The sequence below is a fragment of the Hippopotamus amphibius genome, chromosome 4, assembly GCF_030028045.1.
Source record: "Hippopotamus amphibius kiboko isolate mHipAmp2 chromosome 4, mHipAmp2.hap2, whole genome shotgun sequence".
In the NCBI taxonomy this organism is placed as follows: domain Eukaryota; kingdom Metazoa; phylum Chordata; class Mammalia; order Artiodactyla; family Hippopotamidae; genus Hippopotamus; species Hippopotamus amphibius.
Window position 1 is genome coordinate 85,193,162 of NC_080189.1, and position 23,761 is coordinate 85,216,922.

Genomic DNA, 23,761 nt, shown 5'->3' on the forward strand with positions numbered 1-23,761 from the left:
AGCAACAAAGACCCAACACAGCCAATAAATAAATGAATAAATTAATAAAAAAATTATACGTATCTTAATTAAAAATACTTCATTGCTAAAAGATGCTAACCATCATCTGACAACACAAGGTTGCCACAAACCTTCAATTTGGGGGAAAAAAGTCACTCATCAAATCTGTGAAGCACAGTAAAATGAGTGGACCTGTCGTGGGTGGTGACGCCCAGACACACTGTGTATTAGAAGGGAGGGACGGCGAGCAAGGTAATAATTTCATATTTACAAGGACATAATTGTCCTTCGAAAAGTTGTATAGAAAATGGTTGAATTTACCCACATTAGATTATAGCCCAAGGAAGGATTTTATGTAACATAAAATTTTGTTACATGTTATTATTTACAACTACTTGAAGACTTTATAGTGTGCTTTGATTTTAGCCTGTTCATCACAGGAGCTCTAAGAGGGGATTTTGCTGAGTCATCTTGAAGTAAAGTCAGACCCAGAGGCAGTGAGCTGGGGTCAAGGAAGGAGCTGAAGGGCAGGTCAGCCTGCCAGAGAGGGGGAGAGACTGTGTGTGTGTGTGTCTGTGTCTGTGTCTGTATCTGTGTGTGTGTGTCTCTGTGTGTGTGTGTCTGTGTCTGTGTCTGCCTGTGTGTGTGTGTCTGTGTGTGTCTGTGTCTGTGTGTGTGTCTGTGTGTGTGTGTCTGCGGGCCAAACGGGGGGTTAAAAAATGGTTAACAATTAGCCCGTCTAGGAGGACTGCTGTTACTCATTCTTCTACCACGTATTATGCTATTACACTGCTGTGCAATTATATTCTGCTTACATGCTATTGTGATTCTATAACCAGATCACCTCTTTCCCTATTGAACAGAATTAAGTAACTTCTGTGTTTCCTTGGTCTAGACCACTGCTCTTCCAGACAAGTGAACACGTGGCCAGCAGCCCTGCACTGGGAGACGTCATTCCATTCAGCATCATTATTCAGTTTTTGTTCACAAGAGCACCCCCTGAGCTGAAGTCCCCCTTTCAGGTAAGGAAGCGAAGCCAGAACCCGCCTGTGCACCTTCCCTCCTAACTCTGTGAGGGCGGCACCCTCTTCCCCGCCCCCGAAGCTCCCTGCAGGTGCTGCCGTCTCTTGCCTCACTTAACCATGGATGTGTGTCCTCAGTGGTGAATGATTAAGGAGGAAGATTCCCACTGCCCAGCCCCTGCGTTCTCAGCCATGTAAAAATTACCTGGCACATCTAGAATTAGCCCTTTAAATAATAGTGACACAGGTAATTTATGTCCACAAGGCTTTTTTGACGGCGGCCCCATTTCCTTTGCTGACTCACCTTCAGTTGGCAAATCCAAAGCCTCCTTGGGAGTCAGAAAGGTGCAAGAGCTGTGCCGCCTGCCTTTGGGCAGGTATTTGGGGTCTTTTGAGCCCGGGAATCCCTGCGACCTTCTCTGAACCCTCTCTCCTCTGATCGTGTCTCACTGCAGAGGGCCGAGTGGTCCCACGCACGCTTCTCCCAGTGGCTGGATGATCATCCCTCTGAGAAGGACAGGCTCCTCCTCATCAGGTAAAGCCACGTGTTGCAGGGGCACCCGCCTGTTCTAGAAGCCCGGGGTGCGGAGGAGGAAGGAGCAGGGCCCCGGTGGGCGTGTCCGCATGGTGCACCCCCGGGGCAGGCGCCTCACCTGCCGGAGCGCCGCCAGGGGGAGCTGGTGGGCACATCAGGTTTTGCCTTCCATCACCGTCCCGTCCTCTCTTGTGCTGTCCCGTGCTTGATGCAGCCCTAAGAACCATGCACTTCTACTTTGGAAACCAACCTCAGCTGTGAAACGACTCCTTGCCTTGGCTCCGTATTTTCTGCTTCATTTCCACGTGGGGCAGTTACTGAAGTGGGGGAGCACAGCTGGGAGGAAGCGTGATACAGTTACTAGTAGAAAACAGGGACACCAGCAGCCTGGTGCCTCTCGGGTGTGTTTATGCACGTGTGCACACACGCACACACCCCGCTCCCGCTGCCAGGCCCAGGGTGGGATGCTTCCCTGTCACATACGACTTATTAAGCATCTCTCTTCCATCAACACTCTCCTTTGAAATTTCCAGAGACCTCTTTGCCACCAAATCCGCGTGTTTCTGTTCTCGCTTTATCCCTCTGCAGCTTTAGCTAGAAGGGACCATCGCTCCCTTCCTGAACCTCCGTGTCGACTGACCGATACCACACATTTTTCTTGACACTCTCCGCGTGCCAAGCCATGAGGACACAAAGCAAACCCAGACAGGTCCTGCCTTCCTGCCTCTTCCATGACACCTTGGTCGTCTGTTTCTGTTCTAACCTTACTGGCCATTTTTCCCTTCAGTCTCATTTGCTGAATTGTCTTCTTCTGTCCACTCCTTAAATACTGTCATTTCCCACGGTGTGTTCCTGGCTCTCTTCCCTTCACACTGGGTCCGGGGTGCGCGCCCCCAGACCCGTGACTCTACTGCCCTCTCCCGTCCTGTGGCTCTGCGTCCGTGGCTCACCTTGGTTGCCCAGGGCCCCAGGTCAGCACACGCGCTATCACATGTCGCCACTCCAAGCCCCACAGAAATCTTAACCCCAAAATGTTAAAAGTAGATCATCTTTCCTCTCAAACCTGCCCGTTCTCCTGGACTCCCTGTCTTGGTTGGGGTGTCACTGTCACCTATATCCAGCCAAGCTAGAAAACCTTTCAGCCATCATGCAACTCCTCTGTGTCCCTCATTCTCCAAAGTCAGTCAGCTGTACCTCTTAAATCACTCTGCAAGCCACTCTCAGCTCTTCCAGGGGATCCTGCTGCTCTGGTCTGGGGACCATAGCGCCGAACAAGCGCTGGCTTGAGCCTAACTGCAGGGGATGAGTTGAGTTCTCCAGAGCCAGCCTGGGGCTCGTGTGGTGCAGCAGTTCTCAGCCGTGTTTGCACCCGAGAGTCATTTATGGAAAATGACTTTGAAAAATCCAGGTGTCAAGGCCACACCTTCGACTGCCTCGGAACCTCCAGGGCTGGGACCCGGCATCAGGATTTCTTAAACAGCCCGGGCAGCTCCACAGCACTGCCAGGGCCGGGACCTCGCCACCCGGTGAGAGGCCCCACCAGGGAAGGACGCTGTGAAAGGTCTCAGAGGAAGCCTCAGCCCGCCAAATCCTGGGAGTGGCACTGAGTCCTCAAGTGTAGTGACTGCAGCCCAGGCAAGCCCCACCGTGCCGGAGCCCGCGTGGATACAGGGGAGGCTGGCTCGTGCACCACTCTTCCTTGCTGGTCTGTTCTCCTCTCAGCTCTCAGCATCTGACCAAGAAACAGAGCGGGCCACATGGTGAACCTGTCACTGTCCGTGCAGTGTCTGGTTAAACTGCCCTCAGAAGAGGCTTTGGGTGTGGACGAAGGACTCTGCCTGGGGTTGACCAGGGGGGTTGCAGTGTCTGTGGATTTTTTCCCTGCGTCCCACAGACTCACTCAGCTGCAGCCCACTGGGTAATAGGAGAGGATTCAGTTAATTGAACAGGGTGCATTTTTGTCTTAACGAGTTGGATTGCGTTCACCTACAACAGTTGTCCTGCTGTGGGCACATCACAAATCTGTTTTCTTTTGCTTTTTTTAAAAATGTCTCCTGAGTGATTTCATCAGCAGTGCTGTTGCAAAGCCTATACTTAGCAACCAAAAATCATGCTCAGAAATACTGTCATGCTTTTTGAATAAGGCCTGCCCATCACTCCACACATGGCTGATCGCAGAGCCTCCAGCCCAGAGCAGGGAGTGAAGCCCTCCTCGGGGGAGTCCAAAACACTGTGCTCCTGCTGCAGCCCGGGCTGTTGGCAAGGTGGGAAGCTTTGTCCTAGAGAACGTTCTTTCTTATTAGTCATTGCAAAACTGATTTTGTGCCTGCATACGGAAGCACCACTGGATGAATTTCTTGCCCCTGTAGATAAACCCAGGGTGAGTATTGCCCTTTAAATGTCAGTAACTTTGTCTTAGCTTTGGGGGCAAACATTGTAGTAGACTCGTTTGCTTCTCCCCGCACAATATATTAAGTTGTCAGAAGTAGGGCAGGTCGAGGGGATCGCAGCTATTGCTGCGGAACAAATGGCAAGTGAGGACCTCTCTTCTGCCTTCCTTTCTGCTTCCTTTTGACACCAGATGTTTCTCTAGAGCTGGAATGGCTCCTAGTCAAGTTAATTTTAAAAGCAGAATAATCAGTGACTCCTGGGGCCAAGTGGGGTCAGTGGGGAAGACGGTGCCTCCCCAGCTCCCAGCAGGCAGGCGTGTGTGCCCTCGGGGGCGGGGCGGCAGCCTGGGGAGCACCTGGGGCTCTGCAGGTGTCGAATATGTTCTCAGCAAAGATGGAGACTGGTTTTGATGCAAAGATTTCTCAAGCTCTGCAGAAGAGGTAGAATTGGCTGCAAACCCACCGACTCTTGATATTGGCAGTGGGACAGCAGCTCTTCTGACTGTGGCCTCTTCTCCTTTGCTTTTCCTGAGTCTCATTTGGAAAACACCTTTATGGTGTCAGAACTGTTTACAGACTTTATTTGCTGATTGGTACTTTTCATCTGTACAATCATCGGGCAGTTCTCGGTGCCAAGTGCATTCTTGGACCCCGTGACCTCGTGTGGGCATCCAGGGCCCACAGGCTGGGAACCTTTCCCTCAGCTCCTCTACTTCTGCGGAACCATAGCATCCCTGTTGATGGAGGGTGTAGTTTGATCTCATAGGAGCTGGTGTTCCTATGGCGTGAGATCCGTACCAGTTCTGCAAACTGGTTGCCTACGATGAGAGCCAGGAGAGGATGGAGCCAGGGGAAAGCCTGTGAAAGCACATGGTGGTTTTTTAAGTCATTTATGCATTTCAGTGCTAAGCACACTGATATTTCATGGGTGACAAAAATCAATTTTGGGTTCCTTAAAAACCTCTACTTGGTTAGATTATATCACACTGAGCAGTGTTGCCGTATTACCACAAGCCCTTCCTTTACTAATTATTTGCACAATTCCTATACTAGTTTTTTTTTCAATAAGCGTACTTTAATAATCTTCCTGTTTTGGATACAAACCAGAGTTGAGACTGTTACATAATGCTTGGCCTGACTTCCAAGAAAGCTGATGTTTTGCTCAAGCAAATGAAATAATATAATAATTGCTTGAAAATCTTGCTCTACTTTTACGTGGGAGGGAAGCTTTAATCTTTCTTCTCTCCATAGTTCTGATGGTGTGTTTGATGAATACCATAACACTAACCAAACTCATTTCTGAACTTTCTTCCACATATTGTGTAGTTTTATGTAATGTCTTATCCTTTTGAAAGCAGATGAAACTGCTAGATGGATTTTTGTCCATTTATTAGATAAAATGACTCTAACTCATTCGCTGCAGAACAATTACGGTTTCTTTGGATTTCAGTGCATTAATTTCTTAGATGGATACATACACACCACTGTCTCAAAGACAGTTGGGGCCCTTGGAGGTTTCCCTACTGTGTGTGATCTGCAGGGACTATATGTTGGGAGTGGGGCGATTGCCCGGGATGCCATAGCAACTTGAATGGTATTACTGAAAGAAGCACTTTTTTTCATAGAGAAACAGCTTTGTTGAAGGCTCAACTCTGACATGAAAGGGCATCTCACAGGACATGGTTCTCTCAGGGCATTAGATTCCATTTTGCTGGCCTGTACTTTTGAGGCCACTACACTCATGCTTCTCTCTTACTTTCCTCAGTGCTTTTGTCTTTTTCGTTACATTTCTATCTTCCTGTATCTGATTAGTTTTTTTAAATTCATTCACCATGCATTGGTCAAGCACTAGGTCCTGGGGCTACATAAATGAGCAGAACAGCCCCTCACAGTTGTTACATGTTAAGAGGGAGGTTTATCAACACACACATCCTTACAGTGCAATGTGATCTTGCGTGGTAGAAGTGTAAACAGCTTGCTCCTTTCACGGGGAATCTGAGACCATCAAAAGTGCAGTGGGGAAAACCAAATTCCAGTGCTGCGTGGGTTCAGAGATGTACCTGGAAGAGAGCCAGGTGCTTCCCAGTACAGTCCTTTCATTCTCATCACGACATCATGTAGGTTTCTTCCCACTTTGCAGATGAGCAGGTAGCCTCAAGATGTAGCCCACATCACACAGCTGTAGGTCGGGGGGCAGAGCCTGATGTACCAGCTGTGCTTCTTAACTAAAGGCCTGCCAGGCCCCTGCACAATTGGTTTCTAGTTTGATTACTTAATGTGAGCAGGAGAGTATAATTTCCTTCACTTAGAGCCAGCCTTCAGGGACCCATCCCCAAATGCTGGGGTCCAGCTAAGCCACACTATTGGTGCAGAAGTCCTAGACCTTTCCACAACTTCTTGTGACTCCTGGGTGGTTTCAGTTTTGTGCTGCCTGGAGTTAGGAAAGGCTTTATCAAAAACAGGGCGTTTGGGCTGGTTCTAAGTAAAAGCTCTACAAGGAAGAAAGCGGGGAGGGGTGTTCCAAAGATAAGGACGGTAATGAGGAAGGTCCAAGAGACTCTGTGTGGCTAACAGTGAGGTAGTCCGTGTGGTGGAGGAGAAGCAGGCCCTTTGTGGAGCCCGACCTTGATAGGCAGAGACGTCTTTATTTCAGAGTGGTATTTGCACAACCCCCCAGGTGTCTCCCTTGGTGGGAATCAAGGTTGGGCTGAGAGTCACAAACAGGGTGGATGGAGCTTCTCTGCCTGTGTCGGTAACACAAACAACAGAAACTGATTTGAGGGTCTTTTTAGGGCCCAGCAAACGGTCTGGAACCCAGCAGTCACACCGACAGAGTTGGCAGAGGTTGATGAGACTGGTGTGTGGTGGGGTCTTGAGTGTAGACACCGTGCCAGTGGCCAGAGGGCACGGCAAGTGATGGACCACAGACGGGTGTTCTCTGCCTATAGTGTGGCAGGTCCTCTGGTGCAGGGCTGACAGCACCAGGGTGACCACCACCTACGAGGCTACAGCAGTAATTAGGGCACAAGATGGCAGGATTCAGACTGAAGCAAAGGGGAGAGGAGGAACCAGATGTGGTAACGTGTAGGGTAAACTACTAGGACTTGAGAACTGGTCAGGTATAGGATTGAAAGAGAATTTTAGATACAGACCCTGGGGGAGATGATGATGTCCTTTGCTGAAATAGGGGAAGGGGGCAGAACACTACCCTTTGTGTGGGTTTTTTACCCTAGGTTTGTTTTTTCCCTTTATTGCTGTTTTATTTTTTAGAGAAGGTTCACAGCAGATTTGAGACAGCACAGCGATTTTTCCACATGCCCCCTGCCCCCATGTGCACCCCCTCCTCCAGAGTGGCCCGTTTGTTACAGTTGGTGAACCCACACTGACATCCCTGTCACCCAGGTCCATAGCTTACACTAGGGCTCACTCTTGATGGTGTACATTCCATGGGTGCAGACGGCCCTAGGTTACTGACAGGTGAGTTTGAGGGCTGCCTGGAAGGAATCAGATAACGATGTCCAGAACACAGATCAGGAGGGAGGTTGGGACTGGAAATAAGAGACTGAAGATTCAGTTACTGTGAAACCGTGAGAGTGGGTAGCGGGGTGGAGGGGCGCTGTAGCGTGAGTGCTGAGCTGGACACATTCCCAGCAGGTATATCCCCTGTAGTTAAATGAAAGTGACCAAACCTCACCGAGGATTCATATTTTCAGTGTTTGGGAGCAAATGAAACAGTTACATATTAGATGGGACTTGAGATAGTATGTGAGCTGAGTTATGGTATTAACTTACATCTTTATGGAAATGCTCTAATCTCAGAGTCTGAAACTTCATGATTGTGAGAAAAAATTGTTTTCCTTGGAACTTAAGTAGACCAATAATGAAAAATATGCATAAAGAAACAAGCACAGGGCTGGACTTGACCTGTGGGGTAGTTTGCTGACCTCCTGATCTAATTCACGGGAACATCATAATCTTACCCTTGGCTAAATTCAGACTGCCTTCTTATTGCATAATCGGCCAACAACTGGAGCCTAAGAACAATTTATCCTATTTGTGGGTTCATGTTCCGCAGGCAGCAGGAATACAGAGCCCTGCCAGTGTCGGTGTGTGCGGAGTGAGGGCCCTGCCCCTGGCAGAGCCCTGGAGGCGCCACGGTGCCGGGCGCCCCCTTGTGAGCTTTGTGCATAGACACAGGCTGCACTTGGCTTTGCAGAAGTCTCTTCAGTAGGAAAATAGATGAAAGGGAAACTGCGCTTCTTTTAAATGTTGGCATCCTCCAGGTTGTTTTATTTCATTTGTATAATTTTCTGATCCTTGTTTTCTTTTGGTTTTCAGGGGCGCCCTGGAAGCTTATGTTCAATCAGTAAAAAGCAGAGAAGGCAAAGAATTTGCACCAGTTTATCCCATAATGGTTCAACTGCTTCAAAAAGCTATGTCTGCTCTTCAGTAATAATATGAAGTATTTCTTAATCTCCATTTTGTGCTAACTCATCCAAGGTTAGCAGTTAAACTAACACTCTGAAAGACAGCTACCATCTACTATTTTAAGCATGTAATTGACTTTTCTGTATTTCCTATTGATCTTTCCTGTTTACCTCTGAAGCCCTTTCTACCTTAAATAGCATAAAATGTCAAAACTGATTCATCGTCACCACCTTCCAAGTCAGTGGACCTGCTTTTTCCAGAAAGATACTGAACTCTTCTCTCCTCTCAGGCTTCTCTATGAGGCTATCTAAAACTTCTTTCCCATCACAGAGTCCCCGCTGCTTCTTAAGGGAGATGATCAAGTTACATAGTAAGTACACTGCTGCTCCCCCACTGGCTTCCCTCCTCACTGGATAAGCAGGGAACCCAGTGATTTAGGAGCTTTAAAGACATCCTGATGCCCAATTTATACCCCTTATTAACATGTATGGGGGTAGGAGCCAGGCAGTGTTTCCAACGTGCAACGAAGTTTGGGAACCACTGGCATATCCCAAAGCTAAGATGTAGGGCTAAATGTTGTTTGTGTCTCACTGTATCTTTAATAAAGATAGAGCAAGGCTGTCTTTACACTGTGTCATTTTATTAAAAGCGGACTTTTAAGGCTGTTTAGCTTTATAACAGAGATGCCAACTTAAAAATAACTTTTATTCTACAAGGATTCTTATAAATAGTGGATAATCTAGGTCCTTACTTTTCTATTGCCCTTGTCCTGTCATTAACATTTTACTTTAAATTTAATGTTTAAAATCCCACAAGCCACTTGTAAAATATTTTCCGTCTCCTGAACCTATTGTTCTGATGAGTCGTTCACAAAGTTCAGTCAGGCTCAATCAGCAGAAGTCAGAGATAAACAATTTTTTTCATTTTATTTGAAATAATATACAAGAATATAGTGTGCAAAATTTAGGGGCAACATCATGAAGACGTGTAATGAGCTGAAATCAATTTTACAGCTGTGATTCCTAACCAGAAACACCACTTGGTAAGTAACATGAAAAGCCATGATTGTAGCTCAGAGCAAAAGCAGCTGTATTGCCAATGTGTTTGCTCATTGTAGACAGTTGGAGGAAAGTAAAGTGCAAGTGTTGCACTGCATAAGTGCAAAGTCTGCCCCCACCATAGATACGATGACAAATACGATATTAAGATATGTGGCTGAGGAGATATAGGACACACAAAGTTAAAAATACAATGGTGTCGACTGTTAATAGCACCATTACAGTGACTATATCCCAATGCTATTAACTAACTTTACCTTGGCCTGGGCTGTCTCCATTGCAGTAAGGGGTGGGTGCTGCCACCTGGCGCGTCCACTCAGCTTGCTCCAGGAGCTGTGGCAGGTGGCTCTTAGGCTGTGACACTGACACCATCCACCTGCCCTGTGTTCTGGCAACCTCTTGGCACTGGCCAGACTAGGAACCCCCATGTTTGGCACAGATGCTGAGCCATGTGGTGGTTGCTCAAGGAAAGGCCAACTCCCGGCTTCTGCTTCATTCCATTATGTGTACAATACAGATTAATAAGCAGTAAGGAGCCAATGTATAAACAGCAGTTACATATTTTTAAATTCCCCTTTTGTACAATTTAAAATAAAACATGTATACACCTCTCCTCTCTTTCTACTGTACTTTAGCACCACAGGATATCAATTTTCAAGCCTATATTACCTGATAGACATATATGAAGTTTGGAAAAAAATAAGGCAATTTGGTTTACAATGTTGATAGTTTTAGCTTACTTAATGCTCTAATGGAGAAAGCAAATCCTCACTCATATTATTAAATCATTTCAAGACAATGCTATCGGTATCTTATGGTCACACAGATTCAGGACAAATGGTGAGACCTTGATCTTCTTAAGTCTTTCCATCAACAGTCAATGTTTATGCAAATACAGACCTAAGAACAGAAGCATCCTGGTTTAATGTTGTTGTGAGCCCTGTGGAGATAAAAATTAAAACCCAGTGAATGTTTACAAATCAATACACAGGAATTCTACAAGTGAAAGCTGAGGTGGATAATATGTTAATAACCATACTATTTAAAGAGGACTTTCTCAAAGGTGGTGATTTTTTTAAAATCTGATACCTGATGATCCAAGCCCCCAGAAAATTTATGAAAATGATGAGACAGAAGAGAGGGACTAGGATGAGCAGACATGAAAGGGGATCCAGGCAAAGTCCTACCACATGGAATTACCTTAGGAGGTAACAGAAAACTTCAAAAATCTAGTTCAGTCACCCTCTTTTATTGGAATCTGACTACTTCTGTAACAGAAATTCTTAAGTGGATGAGAACCACATGTTACTCTACAGAAATAAATACACAGAATGAAGCAGAACATCCTTGGCCAGCCCTCCTGCTGCGAAGTACTGATGTCGTCCCTTTGTTTTTAAATGATATTTCAAATCGAGCTCATTCGGTTCGATCATGTGACGTTTTCTTGTAATTAATCAAAAACACTTAGAAGATGGTAGTCTAGTACTGGAAAAGTTTTAAGAATCAAGTCTATCCAATACAGGATTATTATGGTGCAAACGTTTACCAGCCTTCCCGGGCCCTTCTATTTCTCCTCCTTCCTGAGATTTTTAATCTAGAAATTCTGCAAATGTCAGAAGTGGCCACGAAGGTTGGTTAATTTACCCCTACCTCCATCCTCCTTAGAGCCTATCACCAATTAGGAAAAGAAAGGCTACTGAGACATACCACCCCAAAGCAGAAAATTCTGCTACTGTGATATTAATGGGTTAATAACCTCCATCTTTCAACCCAACCAGAAATACTACATTCTACATTTTTCCACTTCAGCATCTCCAGCAAACATGCCTACTTTCCGTGCTAAAAGATCAAATGGCACTAACGATGAAAGGCAGCCTGCCTTATATGATGCTGCACAAACATTGTTAGGTTGTGAAAGATAACAAGGCTGAGAAACAGCATCAATGCCATTCTAAAGCTTCTAACAACTGCTCCCACACACCAGTGTGATTCTGAAGGTACGTCAAGATCACGTTTACGCCAACTACTTCTTGAAACGTACTGAATTGGTTCTTTTCCTTTTCCAACAGTCAGGATTTAAACGTTTTTGTTCTTCAGCCAAAGCTTTTGCTTCTAATGTGTACATCCTCCTCTCTTCATTCTTCATCTTCTTCCACCTGTCCCCAAGGATCACACTTATGGCTCTGTAAAAGAAACGTTTACACAAGGCTGAAGGCAAGGATTTTTCAGAAAACTCATGTCCAGTGCTGCTACTTCAGGAAGAAATATGAAGTTGAAAGACAAAAATCTCATCCAACACAGAGAAGGGGAGAGGTCAAGACTACTGTGATCATTTCCAGTAAAATCCTAAGTCATATGGTCCATTTATCATAATCTTGGCAGTTAAAGCCTCCTGGAATAGAGCTAATATTTCCAATTGTCAAAGGACATCTAAAGTGGCTAAAAACTGAATATTTTATACAGCTTAGATTTGAAGAAAAAGTTAAATATTTCAAAGAAATAGTTTCTTTAAATTACCACTGGGTACACTGATTTCTCAAAGGTGGTTAAGATATTAAGGCAGACAATGTTTAGTATCAACAACATAAATTCACCTTGTATTAAAAGCTATTCTTACTTTGTTTGTGCCCATAACCCATCATACAGTCATGAAAAGTCTTTTTTCACTCATGCAGCCACAGTGAAAATGCACACTCACTGTTTATCTCCTAAAACAACACAGAATAAACCTTAGGCAACACCTGCACTTAAGGAAGTTGGATAAACTCAAGAGGGAAAAAGTCAAACTGGTAAGACATACGATGATCAAAATTTGAAGCTGTTTCCTATTTATTAATCTCCCAAACCTACTACAATTGTCTCATCCAAAACAGGCAGACACAAACTATTTTTCTTCTGCGAAGAGCTTAACCCTTAATCCTCAATTTCATGACACTCATATGAAACAGAAGGTCTGGAATGACTGCATGAAGTACATACAAAAGATTTCACAATGGCTGAAATGGAAGCTAGAAAACAAGGCATCTGAGCTTTAGAAGAGTCACCACAGAAGCTCTACTCCTTGAAGAGAAATTTAAAATGTAGTAAATGTATACATATTTTAATCCAATAAGTCGATGCAATTCAACATTGCACTGCATCTTCTTTTACAAAAATAAAAACCAGTTTTTATAGTCTCTGGGTTAAAGGTACCACATAATGGTTGACACATTTACTAGTTAAACTGATTAAAAAGTATTCACATATGTATCAATTCCCCAGTCAGAGATGTATTTGGTATAAGAAGCTTCTCTTTTTAAAATGGAAATATTTGGGGTGGGCAAAATGGGTATAGATGGTCTACAGGTACAAATTTCCAGTTATAAAATAAGTGATGGGCCTATAGTGTACAGCAGGGTGAGTACAGTGACTAATACTGTGTGGTATATTTGGAAATTGCTAAGAAAGTAAATCTTAAAAGTTCCACATCACAAGAAAATAAATTCCTAACTATGTACGGTGATGGATATTAATCAGACCTGTGATCATTTCTTACTATATACAAACAGCAAATCTTTACATTGCACACCTGAAACTAATATGTCAACTAAATTGCAAATATGTATCAAATATATATATATATAAATTAAGATGAGTCATTCAGACCTGAATTATTTTATGTGCATAATCATTTGACTTTTCATAGTATCAAAAGTCAAGGGAACTAGAAAGAATAGAAAAGGTAATTTTAATTCATGGAGAACTTGGTTGGTTTGAGAGGAAGTGAGCAGTAGAGGATTCTAAGATGAGGTAAGGGTACAAGCAAACACTAGGGAAGTGTTTGTATATCTGTATTTATACACATATACGGGGATACGTGTATAAATACAGATGATTGACCTTGGTGTACCTCAAAAACTGGTACAAGAGTGTAAAGCAATTATATTCCAATAAAAAAAAAAAAAAAACACTAGGAAGGACTAGCATTAACTTTTATTCCTGGGCTCTACTGAGGATACCTCTGAGTTTAGTCTTTTGACAAATCTGGCAGTCATTACAAACTGCCAATGCCTGCACAGCCCACAGAATGACACAGCTGTAACATAAATATATCCTTGAGATCCGACAAAAGAAGGTGCTTGTCTTTCCTATAAAGATGGAACAGTCAGTTGTTAGAACTGTATCCTCTAACAGGCAAGTGACATTTAATATTTTAGAAGGCAGATCCTTATCTCTTAGCTAACCTAATTATCTGTCTAGGTATTATAAAACAATTACACATGACCCTAAAAGTTCCACTTAAACTTTTACTTTACACTCAACCTGGAAAACAGAATTCAATAATGAAAGCTACTGAAGAATAAGTTGACTTAACTATCCCAGTTCCTGTGAACTGCACAGAAGTGTTACTCTATTATAATCAGAATTATCATTATTTTTACCTGTTATCTTTCCCTGGATACATCTGAGTATATTCAACTCTGTATTTTTTGGCAAAAAGCATGAAGGCATTCATTGGTCTTTTGCACTTGCTAGGAGAAGTGGCACTCACAGCCCCTGAGCTGTGGGTTCTGACAGCTTTAGCATATAAAGAGTTGGACGAGAGCTGTGATGATCCCGGTGAGCCACAGTTTTTACTGAATCCAGATCTTTCAAAGTCTTGACCTCCAGGTCCTCCACAAGACAAAGATGCACGACGCTGACGAGCCATACTACTAAGCACATAGACTGCAGAAGAATCCATAGGCGTGAAGTCATAGCTGCAGATACACAAATACAAAAGTAAATCAATAAATTCATTAACAGTTTTAATTCAGTATAATTATCTGATCTGTGAAAACAGGATTAAAAAAAAAACCCTTAAGATCTGATTGGAAATTTCAATGTACTTTACCATAAATAATGTTACCAACATTAACAATTTCACCATTGATAGTTGCTTATAAGATGAAAGCTTACGTATGCATTTACTAAATTTTTTTTAATCCTAAGAGAATACAAAAAGTTTTTTTAAGAAAAGACTTCGAGCCTTCCCACCCCAAAGGAATCTGTTATAATCCACATATATCCCATACAACTCATTTATTCCTACTTTAGATTCATTTTTTGACAAATCTGATAATCTAACTTGTTGACCTATAAAAGCCTAAAACTAAAAAAACAGTAGCAGGCATATACGAAGCCTAAGGACTAACTACTACAGAAGACAAGATGCTGCATAAGGCGAGACAGAAGTGGTTAAATGTAGCTAAAAGAACTCGAAATGCACAGTAGCCTGGGTCACTTGTTTAGGTAAATGCAGTCATATATGCATTAGCCTCCCCTAAAGGCTAGCCATATATTATAACATAGCCTAATACCTTAAAAACTCCCACTGATCAGGAAAGGCCACATTGTGCTTGGTATATTCGGTTGATCTAGGTATGAAGATAAGCTATCCATAGTATCGCTTATTTTCTCAACAAGCCTGCTTGGCGATTATCATCATCCTCTCTCTATATGAAGAAACAGGCTAAAAAAGATAAAGTATTGTTCACCCAAGGCCTCACAGCTACTACCTCTAAACCCAGATCTGTTTGTCCACTTCAAAGCCCCAGGTTTCCTCATCAGTACCATGGTACCCTGCACCGCTGTGGGTGAACCTCAAGGTGAATAATCATCAGATAAACTGACATCATCATCTGAAAATCAGAGATAATGTAGACCACAGCCTAAAGATCTGCCTCTCAAAAGAATTCTGTTTCAAGTCTGTTAACTTTTAACTTACTGCTTACCCTTTTAATCTTAGCAGAAAGTCTTTTACTCTAACCCCAACTCCTTTTTCTCCCTGAAACAGAAATTCTGGCAATACATCAACAGGTTGATACTAGCTACAGGAATAGCATCTGCCTACAGGTAAAGCAATAGGAACCTATGGATGATTCTAGAAAAAGATGGAGAACTACGTGAGCGAAGTCCACGCCATTCACTGAACACAATAAAAATGACTTCTATCAATTGTCAACCACACATCTGCTTTTTTAAAAGTACTGCATGAAATAAGTGTACTTAAAGTATGACTCCAAAACCATCCAATAAATGCTTAGCAATCAGTATTATGCCAGGGACATAATTTTTACTATCTTAAGTAGTCTAGAAAAATAGCAATCTTAAGCACTGTAAATGAACCTGGCACAAAATTATTAACCTCTACTGAAGGAAAATAATTATAATTTGAAATACGGAAAGATTTAAAAATAGGGTAAGCTGACTACTGAAATTTGAAAACTCCACCATCTAGTGGTACAAATATAACCATCATCCATTTCCATTATGGATACAATTTAGTTTGAAATATTCAATCACAGAATTCAGATTTTGACATGGCTATAGCATTATAACATTACATAAAAGATCTTTTAAAAAGCTTAATTTTTTTTGCTATACTGAGCATTTGCTCTCTTCACTATCTGTAGTTCCTAAAATTGTGCCTTGTTTCACACCTGTTTTCTACATGCCATTCTTCAAGCTTAGAATGCCCTTTCACCTGTCATTTTTACTCTATTACTCTTAAAGAAAAACTCTACAGTAGTGTAGTGTCTATTAACCAAATGACAAATAGTAACTCAGCCTTCCCTTCAATATTATCCTTTTTACAGCTTTTTTCTTTTTTTTTTTGAAGACCCACAGAAAAATTAAGTTAGCCCCGTTTCCACAGCAAATCTATCACAGAGCCAAGATTTGAATCCAGGCCAGTCAGTTCCAGAACCATGTTCCTACCAGGCTACACTGCCTCTCAAGCATCACATAGCACACCGTACATGGACTTATCCATTTCCTTCTCTAGATTGAAAGCAAAGAGGGAGGCCTATGTCTTACCTGATTTTAAATCCCCAATGCTAGCACATACTGGGCTCTCAAAATGTTTGATGACTGACCAAGAGGGTAAAATAATTCTGGAGAATATAATTTCAAATGGGCTCAAAGCCCATCTCTGCCACTTACTAATAATATGACCTTGGGCAGGTAACCTTGTAGCCTCAGTTTACTTACCTCTAAAATGAAGATAATACGTGCTAGGCAATGCCGCATAGGTGGAAGAACGGACTACATAAAACACTTAACTCAAAGGCAAGCACACAGTATGTACTCAATTGGGGTATCAATTATTACTGTAGAAGTAGCCTAGATTGGTAAAGGGACTGTCCTAAACCTGCCTAATGCCTAGAAAACTGGCCTCAAATGCCCAGTGTCTGAAATGGGCTTCTTCAAATCAAGCTCTCACTTGGAAGCTTCCTTTCTACAGTAAAGCCGTAAATTGGGTTTAAGAGCTCATCAGTTTATTGCTGACTTCTGGTTCTCAGCAAGCTAAAATCTACTCATATGCGCTTCCCTGACCAGCACAACCCAACAGCTTGTCCCAAATCCCCAAGTGGTACCTGGGAATTTATTCTGGAGTTTCCTCTTGAACTAAGTGTTTCTTCTTCTTGCCCTTCTTGACCTCCTTATGCCAGGCAGCATTTCCCTTAACCCGCCAAGTCATAATCTAATCCACAATGAAAATTTAGGCAACTTCATGCCTCTCAACTTTTTCATGGCTTCTCCTGCATGAAACTGCCCACTTCTACTCTTTCATAAGGGGAAAAGAAAGGGTGTTGCTCTCACTCCACAGTGAAGTGAAATCAAGGCCCAGAGTCATCCTAAGAGTGAGTGCTATTCAGTGGGACCAAGTGATGAGAACTTGCCATCTTATAAATAAAAACAGGAATTAGACACCCAAGTGTTCCTCTGTGCTTAAAAAAAGAAAATTTTGCACTAATACTTGATATATAAAAAATGTATATAACATATATGCAAGTTATAAAACACTCAACTAAATATGAATGAACCCACAATTTCAATTTAGAAATAGAATATTTCTTAATTATCTTTTATTGAGTACCTACTGTGTGCCAACATTGTGTAGCTGGGGTACTGTAATTTCTCATCCCCACAACAAGGAGTAGACTTGGCAGGTGTTATTACTTCAATTTTACAGTTACAACACTGAGGCTTGCATCTGCACCAACACGGATGGACCTAGAGATTATCATACTAAGCAAAGTAAGACAGAAAGAGAAAGACAAATACCATATAATATCACTTATATGTGGAATCTAAAATATGACACAGGGAATGGTGGTCCAGTGGTTAGGACTCCACGTTTTCAGTGTCAAGGGGCTGGGTTCAATCCCTGGTTGGAGAACTAAGATCCTGCAAGCCATGCAGCACGGCCCCAAAAATTAAAAAATAAAAACACAGCACAAATGAACATATCTGTGAAAGAGAAAGAGACTCACAAACATAGAGAACAGACTGTGGTTGCCAAGGGGGAGGGAAGGACTGGGAGGCTGGGATTAGTAGATGCAAATTATTATGTACAGGATGGATAAACAACAAGGTCCTACTGTACAGCACAGGGATCTATACTCAATATCCTGTGATAAACCATAATGGAAAAGAATATGAAAAAGAATATATACATAGGTATAACTGAATCACTTTGCTGTACAGCAGAAATTAACACTGTAAATCAACTATTTCAATAAAGTTTTAAAAATAACAAAGAAACAGAATATTTCTGGTATCACTGAAGTTCCACACTTGCCACCCCCCAGAGAGAACCGCTCTCCTGAACTGTTCATCATTGCCTTACTTTCCCAATAATTTTATTATAAAATACAGTCATAAATACAGTAAAAACTATAGCAACATTATGTTAAAATTGCAATTATATTAAGATGTCACCTATAATGTTTTGTTGTGCAGAAAAGAATTAACACTGCAGGCCTGCTGTCCTTTCAAAGGGTTATTACTTACAGGCTGGCCACTGACTAGCATCTGAAACTTGGATTTCAGGAGGGTTCCCATCATTTCCACAACTGACGAGAGTGGCTCACTGTTCCCAAACCACATGGTTTACCCTAAGCACCTGCTTTCCTTTTGGAAGCTTTTGGTACATGCCCGGCAGAGGCAGCTCATGCAACCGGCTCCAATAAAACCCCTGGTGCTGCGAGTCTCACAAGCTTCCAGTGGATTCATACGTGCTGTCATAACTCACTGCTGAGGGTGATCATCCTGTCCTGTGAAACTCCACTGGGAGAGGACTCCTAGAAGCCTTGGCTTGCCCAGACTTAAGCCCAAGCCTTTCCTTTTCACAATTTTGCTTCATATCCTTTCACTGTTAAGAAATCATAGCTGTGCATATGACCGAGGACTGAATCCTGTGAATCCTCCCAGGAAACCAATGAACCTGGGGGTGAACCTGAGGACCCCTGGCATAACTTTACAATGTGTATTTCATATGCTATAGAAAGATTAATTATATAAATGTAATCAGATTTATAATTTTATTAGATATCTTTCCAAAAAACATCTGATTCTATAAAAAATGGAATAATGGTATATTTCTGAGTCTAATTTTTACTTGACATTATTTCTAAAGTTGATTCATGTTTTAAAATGTATAGCTAAGTTTCATTCATCTTCCACTGACAAAAAGAATGCCACTGCTTGATTATATCACAATATTATGCACTCAGTCTCCAGTGAATGAGTACTGATCCTGTTTCCATGTTTCTGCTGTTGTGAGCATCACAGCTCTGAACTTCACACATCGCTTGGGCATGTCTACAAGCATTCACTTCTCTAGGGTGGACACACGCCTGATATTCAGTGGTAGACAATAAAGCCAAATTATCTTCCAAAATTTCTGTATCCGTTTACACTCTCACCAAAACATTAGAGGTGTCATGGATCTACATCCTAAGAATACTGAGTATTAGACCTTAACACTGTCTTGTTTTTCAAAGAGTGTATATGAGAGAGTCAAACAGCATTTAAATTCCAATCTTGCAGATCTTTACTGAGCATACAATCTGTGCCAGGCCCTGTGCTAGTTGCTTTAAAACAAAAACACAGTCTTGCTTATGCTTTCGAAATTAAAACACGTTAACCTTATATTTTATTATATTAAACTGCATGAAATAAAATCTTCAGGCCAGCAGAAACTCCTGAGAATTCTCTACTTAAATGCCTGTGGATTTGGGACGTCCCTGGTGACACCGTGGTTAAGCATCCGCCTGCCACTGCAGGAAACATGGATTCAATCCCTGGTCTGGGAAGATCCCACATGCTGTGGAGCAACTAAGTCCATGCGCCACAACTACTGAGTCTGTGCTCTAAAGCCCACGAGCCACAACTACTCAGCCCACGTGCCACAACTACTGAAGCCTGTGCGCCCAGAGCCTGTGCTTCACAACAAGAGAAGCCACCACATTGAGAAGCCCGCGCACTATAATGAAGAGTAGCCCCTGCTCACCACAACTAGAGAAAGCCCGCGCGCAGGAACGAAGACCCAAAGCAGCCAAAACAATAAAAAATTTGTAAAGTTATAATTTTAAAAAAATACCTATGGATTTGATAATTATCTTAAAGAAAGAATGGGTCTTAAAATCCCAGATACTATACACAGACTTTCTCTGGGTTCCTTCTGGGAGAAGGGCAACCAACTGCCCCCATTTTCCCAGGACTGAAGGGTTTCCAGCCATTCAGGACTTTCAATGCTAAAACCAGGAAAGTTCCACACAAATTCAGACAGTCTGTCAACCTTCTTGAGTGTCAGCACACATGGGTTCTTGTCCTATTCTACCACTTACTAACAAGATGATCTCAGGAAAAATCACTTTCCTTCTTTAAGTCTTTCCAAATGTCAACTTTTTGCTATTTTTATGATTGTTAATGCATGCAACTAATGTCCTTGGTCAAATGAGTATTAAGCAAAGACACAATTAACTAAAGGAAAACAAAAGAAGAACAGACTTATGGACTGCTTCAAAACAACTGACCAGATTTAGCAAAAAATTTTTTAAACTAACAAAGCCGATCTATTTAATTCTTAGTCATTTATAATGTGGTATTTTCCGAATCTAGTCTTAAATGTTTTATGAACTCACTTTTCCTATATGAGTACTCAATGTAAAACTATTTTTTAAATGAATTTATTTATTTATTTATTTATTTTATTGGCTGTGTTGGGTCTTTTCTGCTGTGTGCCGGCTTTCTTTTTAGTTGCGGTGAGTGGGGGCTACTCTTCGTTGTGGTGCATGGGCCCCTTGTTTCCATGGCTTCTCTTGTTGCGGAGCACCGGCTCTAAGCGTGTGGGCTTCAGTAATTGCAGTACGTGGGCTCAATAGTTGTGGCTCATGGGCTCTAAAGCGCAGGCTCAGTAGTTGCGACACACCGGCTTAGTTGCTCCGCGGCATGTGGGATCTTCCTGGAGCAGGGATCGAACCCGTGTCCCCTGCATTGGCAGGCGGATTCTCAACCACTGTGCCACCTAGGAAGCCCTAAAACTCTTCTTTTGAAGTATCGTTGATTTATAATGTTGTGTTAGTTTTTGGTGTACAGCAAAGTGTTCAGTTTTTTATATATATGTATATATATAATAATATACATATTCTTTTGCAGACTCTTTTTCCATTATAGTTTACTAGAAGATACTGAATATAGTTCCCTGTGCTATACTGTAGGACCTTCTTGTTTATCTATGACATGTATAGTAATTTGTATCTGCTAATCCCAACCTAATTTATCGCTCCCCTCTCCCTTCCCTCCCCTTATTTAACTATAAGTTTGTTTTCTATGTCTGTGAGTCTATTTCTGTTTTGTAAATAAGTTCATTTGTATCATATTTTAGATTCCACCTATAAGTGATATCATATGGTATCTGTCTTTGTCTTGACTTACTTCACCTAGTATAATAATCTCTAGGTCCATCCACGTTGCTGCAAATGGCATTATTTCACGCTCTTTAAAACTCCTCTTGAACTATTATTTTACTTTAATTACCAAATATTTTTTCATTTACTCATATACAGTTGACCCTTGAACAATGTGGGTTTGAACTGCATAGGTCCACTTATACGTGGATTTTTCTTCAACAGTAAATACAACTCGTTTCAATGGTTGGTTGAATCTGCCTACACAGAGGGCTGGCTGTAAGTTATACATGGATTTTTGACTGTGTGGAGGGTCAGTGCCCCTAATCCCTGTATTGTTCAAGGGTCAACTCCATATACTTCTTCTATGTAGTCCTTTTATAATTCTCAAATCTTTAAAGGTTTAACCTCCTAAATAGCAATCATTAGGGAAATTAAGAGTAAACTTTAACAGAGATAGAGAGAAAAAAAGAATTCAATATTACCTTTTAAATGTATCAAAAACACCTGAATCATCAAAATTAATGGCATCTGGGTGTCCAGGAGGTAGACATACATCACCAACATGAATTTCGCAACATGGAATGCCATGCTGTACCACAGTCAAGCTTGGATAAAATGATGACCAACCTAAAGTTAAATTGAACAACTGTTACATAAAGGATAGAGCTTGACAGAAAGCACCTAAATTATTTATTATATGATAGACATATCACTTCTGAGTCTTAAAAACAAAGTTACTATTTGAGAGATTTATAACACAAGTCACATATCTTTGCCACAAAGCAAGTCCAAGTATTTTGTTTAAGCATTGCAAAAGCACTCCAAAACTAGTTTAATTCAGCATTTTACTAATATATCAATTCCACCAACCAGCACTTCTACTGACCTAAGGATAGTAAGTAATAACTGATGACGATAGAGACGATGAAAGAGTCTCTGAATCATGACAGTGTTAATGTGATTCAGGTATAAAGCAAATTTGGTCTAAACCAAAATTCAATTACCAGAATACTCCAGTCCCTAAACTGTATCAAGACTACAGAGGGATTATTATAGTATGCTACATGAAGTTCGTACCCACACGAAGTAGAGCTCCACCTGACTACTGCTAAGACATTTAAACATCATTAGGTATTATTATAACACACTTCTTATTGGTAGTTTTATTTAGTTTGAAAGACGTTTTCCCTTCAAAAATTTTTTTAATCAACAAAGAATTATGCCACAAGACATAATTATAGATTTAAGAAGCTTTCTTTAAAAAGTTACTACGAATTCAAATTGAAGCCCTACCTTTATTTTTAACATAGAAAGGGTGGTCCAGTTTACACTCTACAGTAAGTAAACCATCTTCTACTGTACCAGGATCAAAAGTCAACTTCAGCACAGACTCGCCAAATGATAAACTTTCTTCATGTGACAACAACTTTAGGCCATCAGAACCATAGCCCTGGAAACACACGCACAGAGTAAATAAATTGGCACTGTTCAATTCAACATGGAGTGGAGTTCCTATCATGTGTAAGACTTTGTGAAAAAGGTGAAAGTAAGACAGGATCCTTGCCATTAAGGAGCTTTCCACCCAGGAGCGAAAAAAGGCAGATGTATACATATTATTACAATATAAAGCAGACTGGAATGAGTACTTCAATCCATGTATAAATAATGCTAATGGAAGTTTAATAAAGGGAGATATTAACTCCAAGAGAAAGAGATTAAGGGGGGCTTTCAATTCACATTTGAACTGGAATCTAAAAGAAGAATGCAATTTAGAAAGGTAGAAGGACATGCCTTACACCAGGAATAGTTGTAACTAACAACTTTTGGAGAGTGCTGAGTATTTCCTAAAAATACAAGATGAGTTCAGAGTTGGGGCAAATAAGACTGCAGAGGAGGACCCAGTCATTAAGTAAGTAAAGGGATCTTAGAGAAAGGCAAACTACTTAAACTTTCCTTTGAGAAGGTAGCGGGAAGTCAATGAAGGTATTTTTATTAATATGATTATCAATTTGAAGATGATGACAAAGGCTACAGACAAAAGGTGCCTCTAGTATTCAACTCACCTGAAGATATAGTCAGAGATACCCGTCACAGTCGAATTGACAAGTGCAGTGTGGTAGAACCAGGCTGAATTTAAATTCAACCAATATTTATTGCCAATTAGTACATGCCATGTGCTAGGCTCTGAAAACACAGGATCCCTATCCTTAAAGTCACAGAAAAACAAAGGAGACAGACATGCCAACAGCTAGCTAGAGTCTCCAATCAAAGTAACCAATGAAAGAAAAGGGTAACTAAAAAAATCTTTGAGGAAACAGAATGGATCAACTGAATAAGCTAGGGAGGAAAGGAAACAGTCAACTTCATTCATGTTTTGAATGAAGCAATCAAGAAAGGATGATACTTTTTAAACAAGGGGGGGAAAATAGGCCTGGATGGGGATGAAAAGGGTGAATCCAGTGTTGATTATACTCATAACCAGATTACAGAATCTTCTAATTCTTAGAGCTATAAGAACTTAAAGCTAATCCAATTCCATTTTACACATCAGGAAACCAACACCCAGTGACACCCAAGGCCAGTCATGCAAAGAGCTGCTGGCAAAGCT

At 41.7% G+C, this 23,761-nt stretch overlaps 2 protein-coding genes across 6 annotated transcripts in view; one reads left to right on the forward strand and one right to left on the reverse strand.

Annotated features, from left to right (window-relative positions):
• Positions 1-8,994, forward strand: part of COG5 (component of oligomeric golgi complex 5) — a 266,210-nt gene extending 257,216 nt beyond the window's left edge. The window contains exons 20-22 of the mRNA XM_057733615.1: positions 896-1,022; positions 1,478-1,557; positions 8,286-8,994. Coding sequence (XP_057589598.1) covers positions 896-1,022; positions 1,478-1,557; positions 8,286-8,400 — 322 coding nt within the window. The 3' untranslated portion in view covers positions 8,401-8,994. The remainder of the gene's footprint in view (positions 1-895; positions 1,023-1,477; positions 1,558-8,285) is intronic.
• A 285-nt stretch (positions 8,995-9,279) lies between these two features.
• HBP1 (HMG-box transcription factor 1) overlaps positions 9,280-23,761 on the reverse strand; it is a 31,821-nt gene continuing 17,339 nt past the window's right edge. For all 5 annotated transcript variants that reach the window (XM_057733616.1, XM_057733619.1, XM_057733620.1 and 2 more), the window contains exons 7-11: positions 22,447-22,603; positions 21,636-21,780; positions 13,855-14,172; positions 11,475-11,616; positions 9,280-10,373 (exon numbers count right to left, since the gene is read on the reverse strand). In XM_057733616.1, coding sequence (XP_057589599.1) covers positions 10,356-10,373; positions 11,475-11,616; positions 13,855-14,172; positions 21,636-21,780; positions 22,447-22,603 — 780 coding nt within the window. In that variant the 3' untranslated portion in view covers positions 9,280-10,355. The remainder of the gene's footprint in view (positions 10,374-11,474; positions 11,617-13,854; positions 14,173-21,635; positions 21,781-22,446; positions 22,604-23,761) is intronic.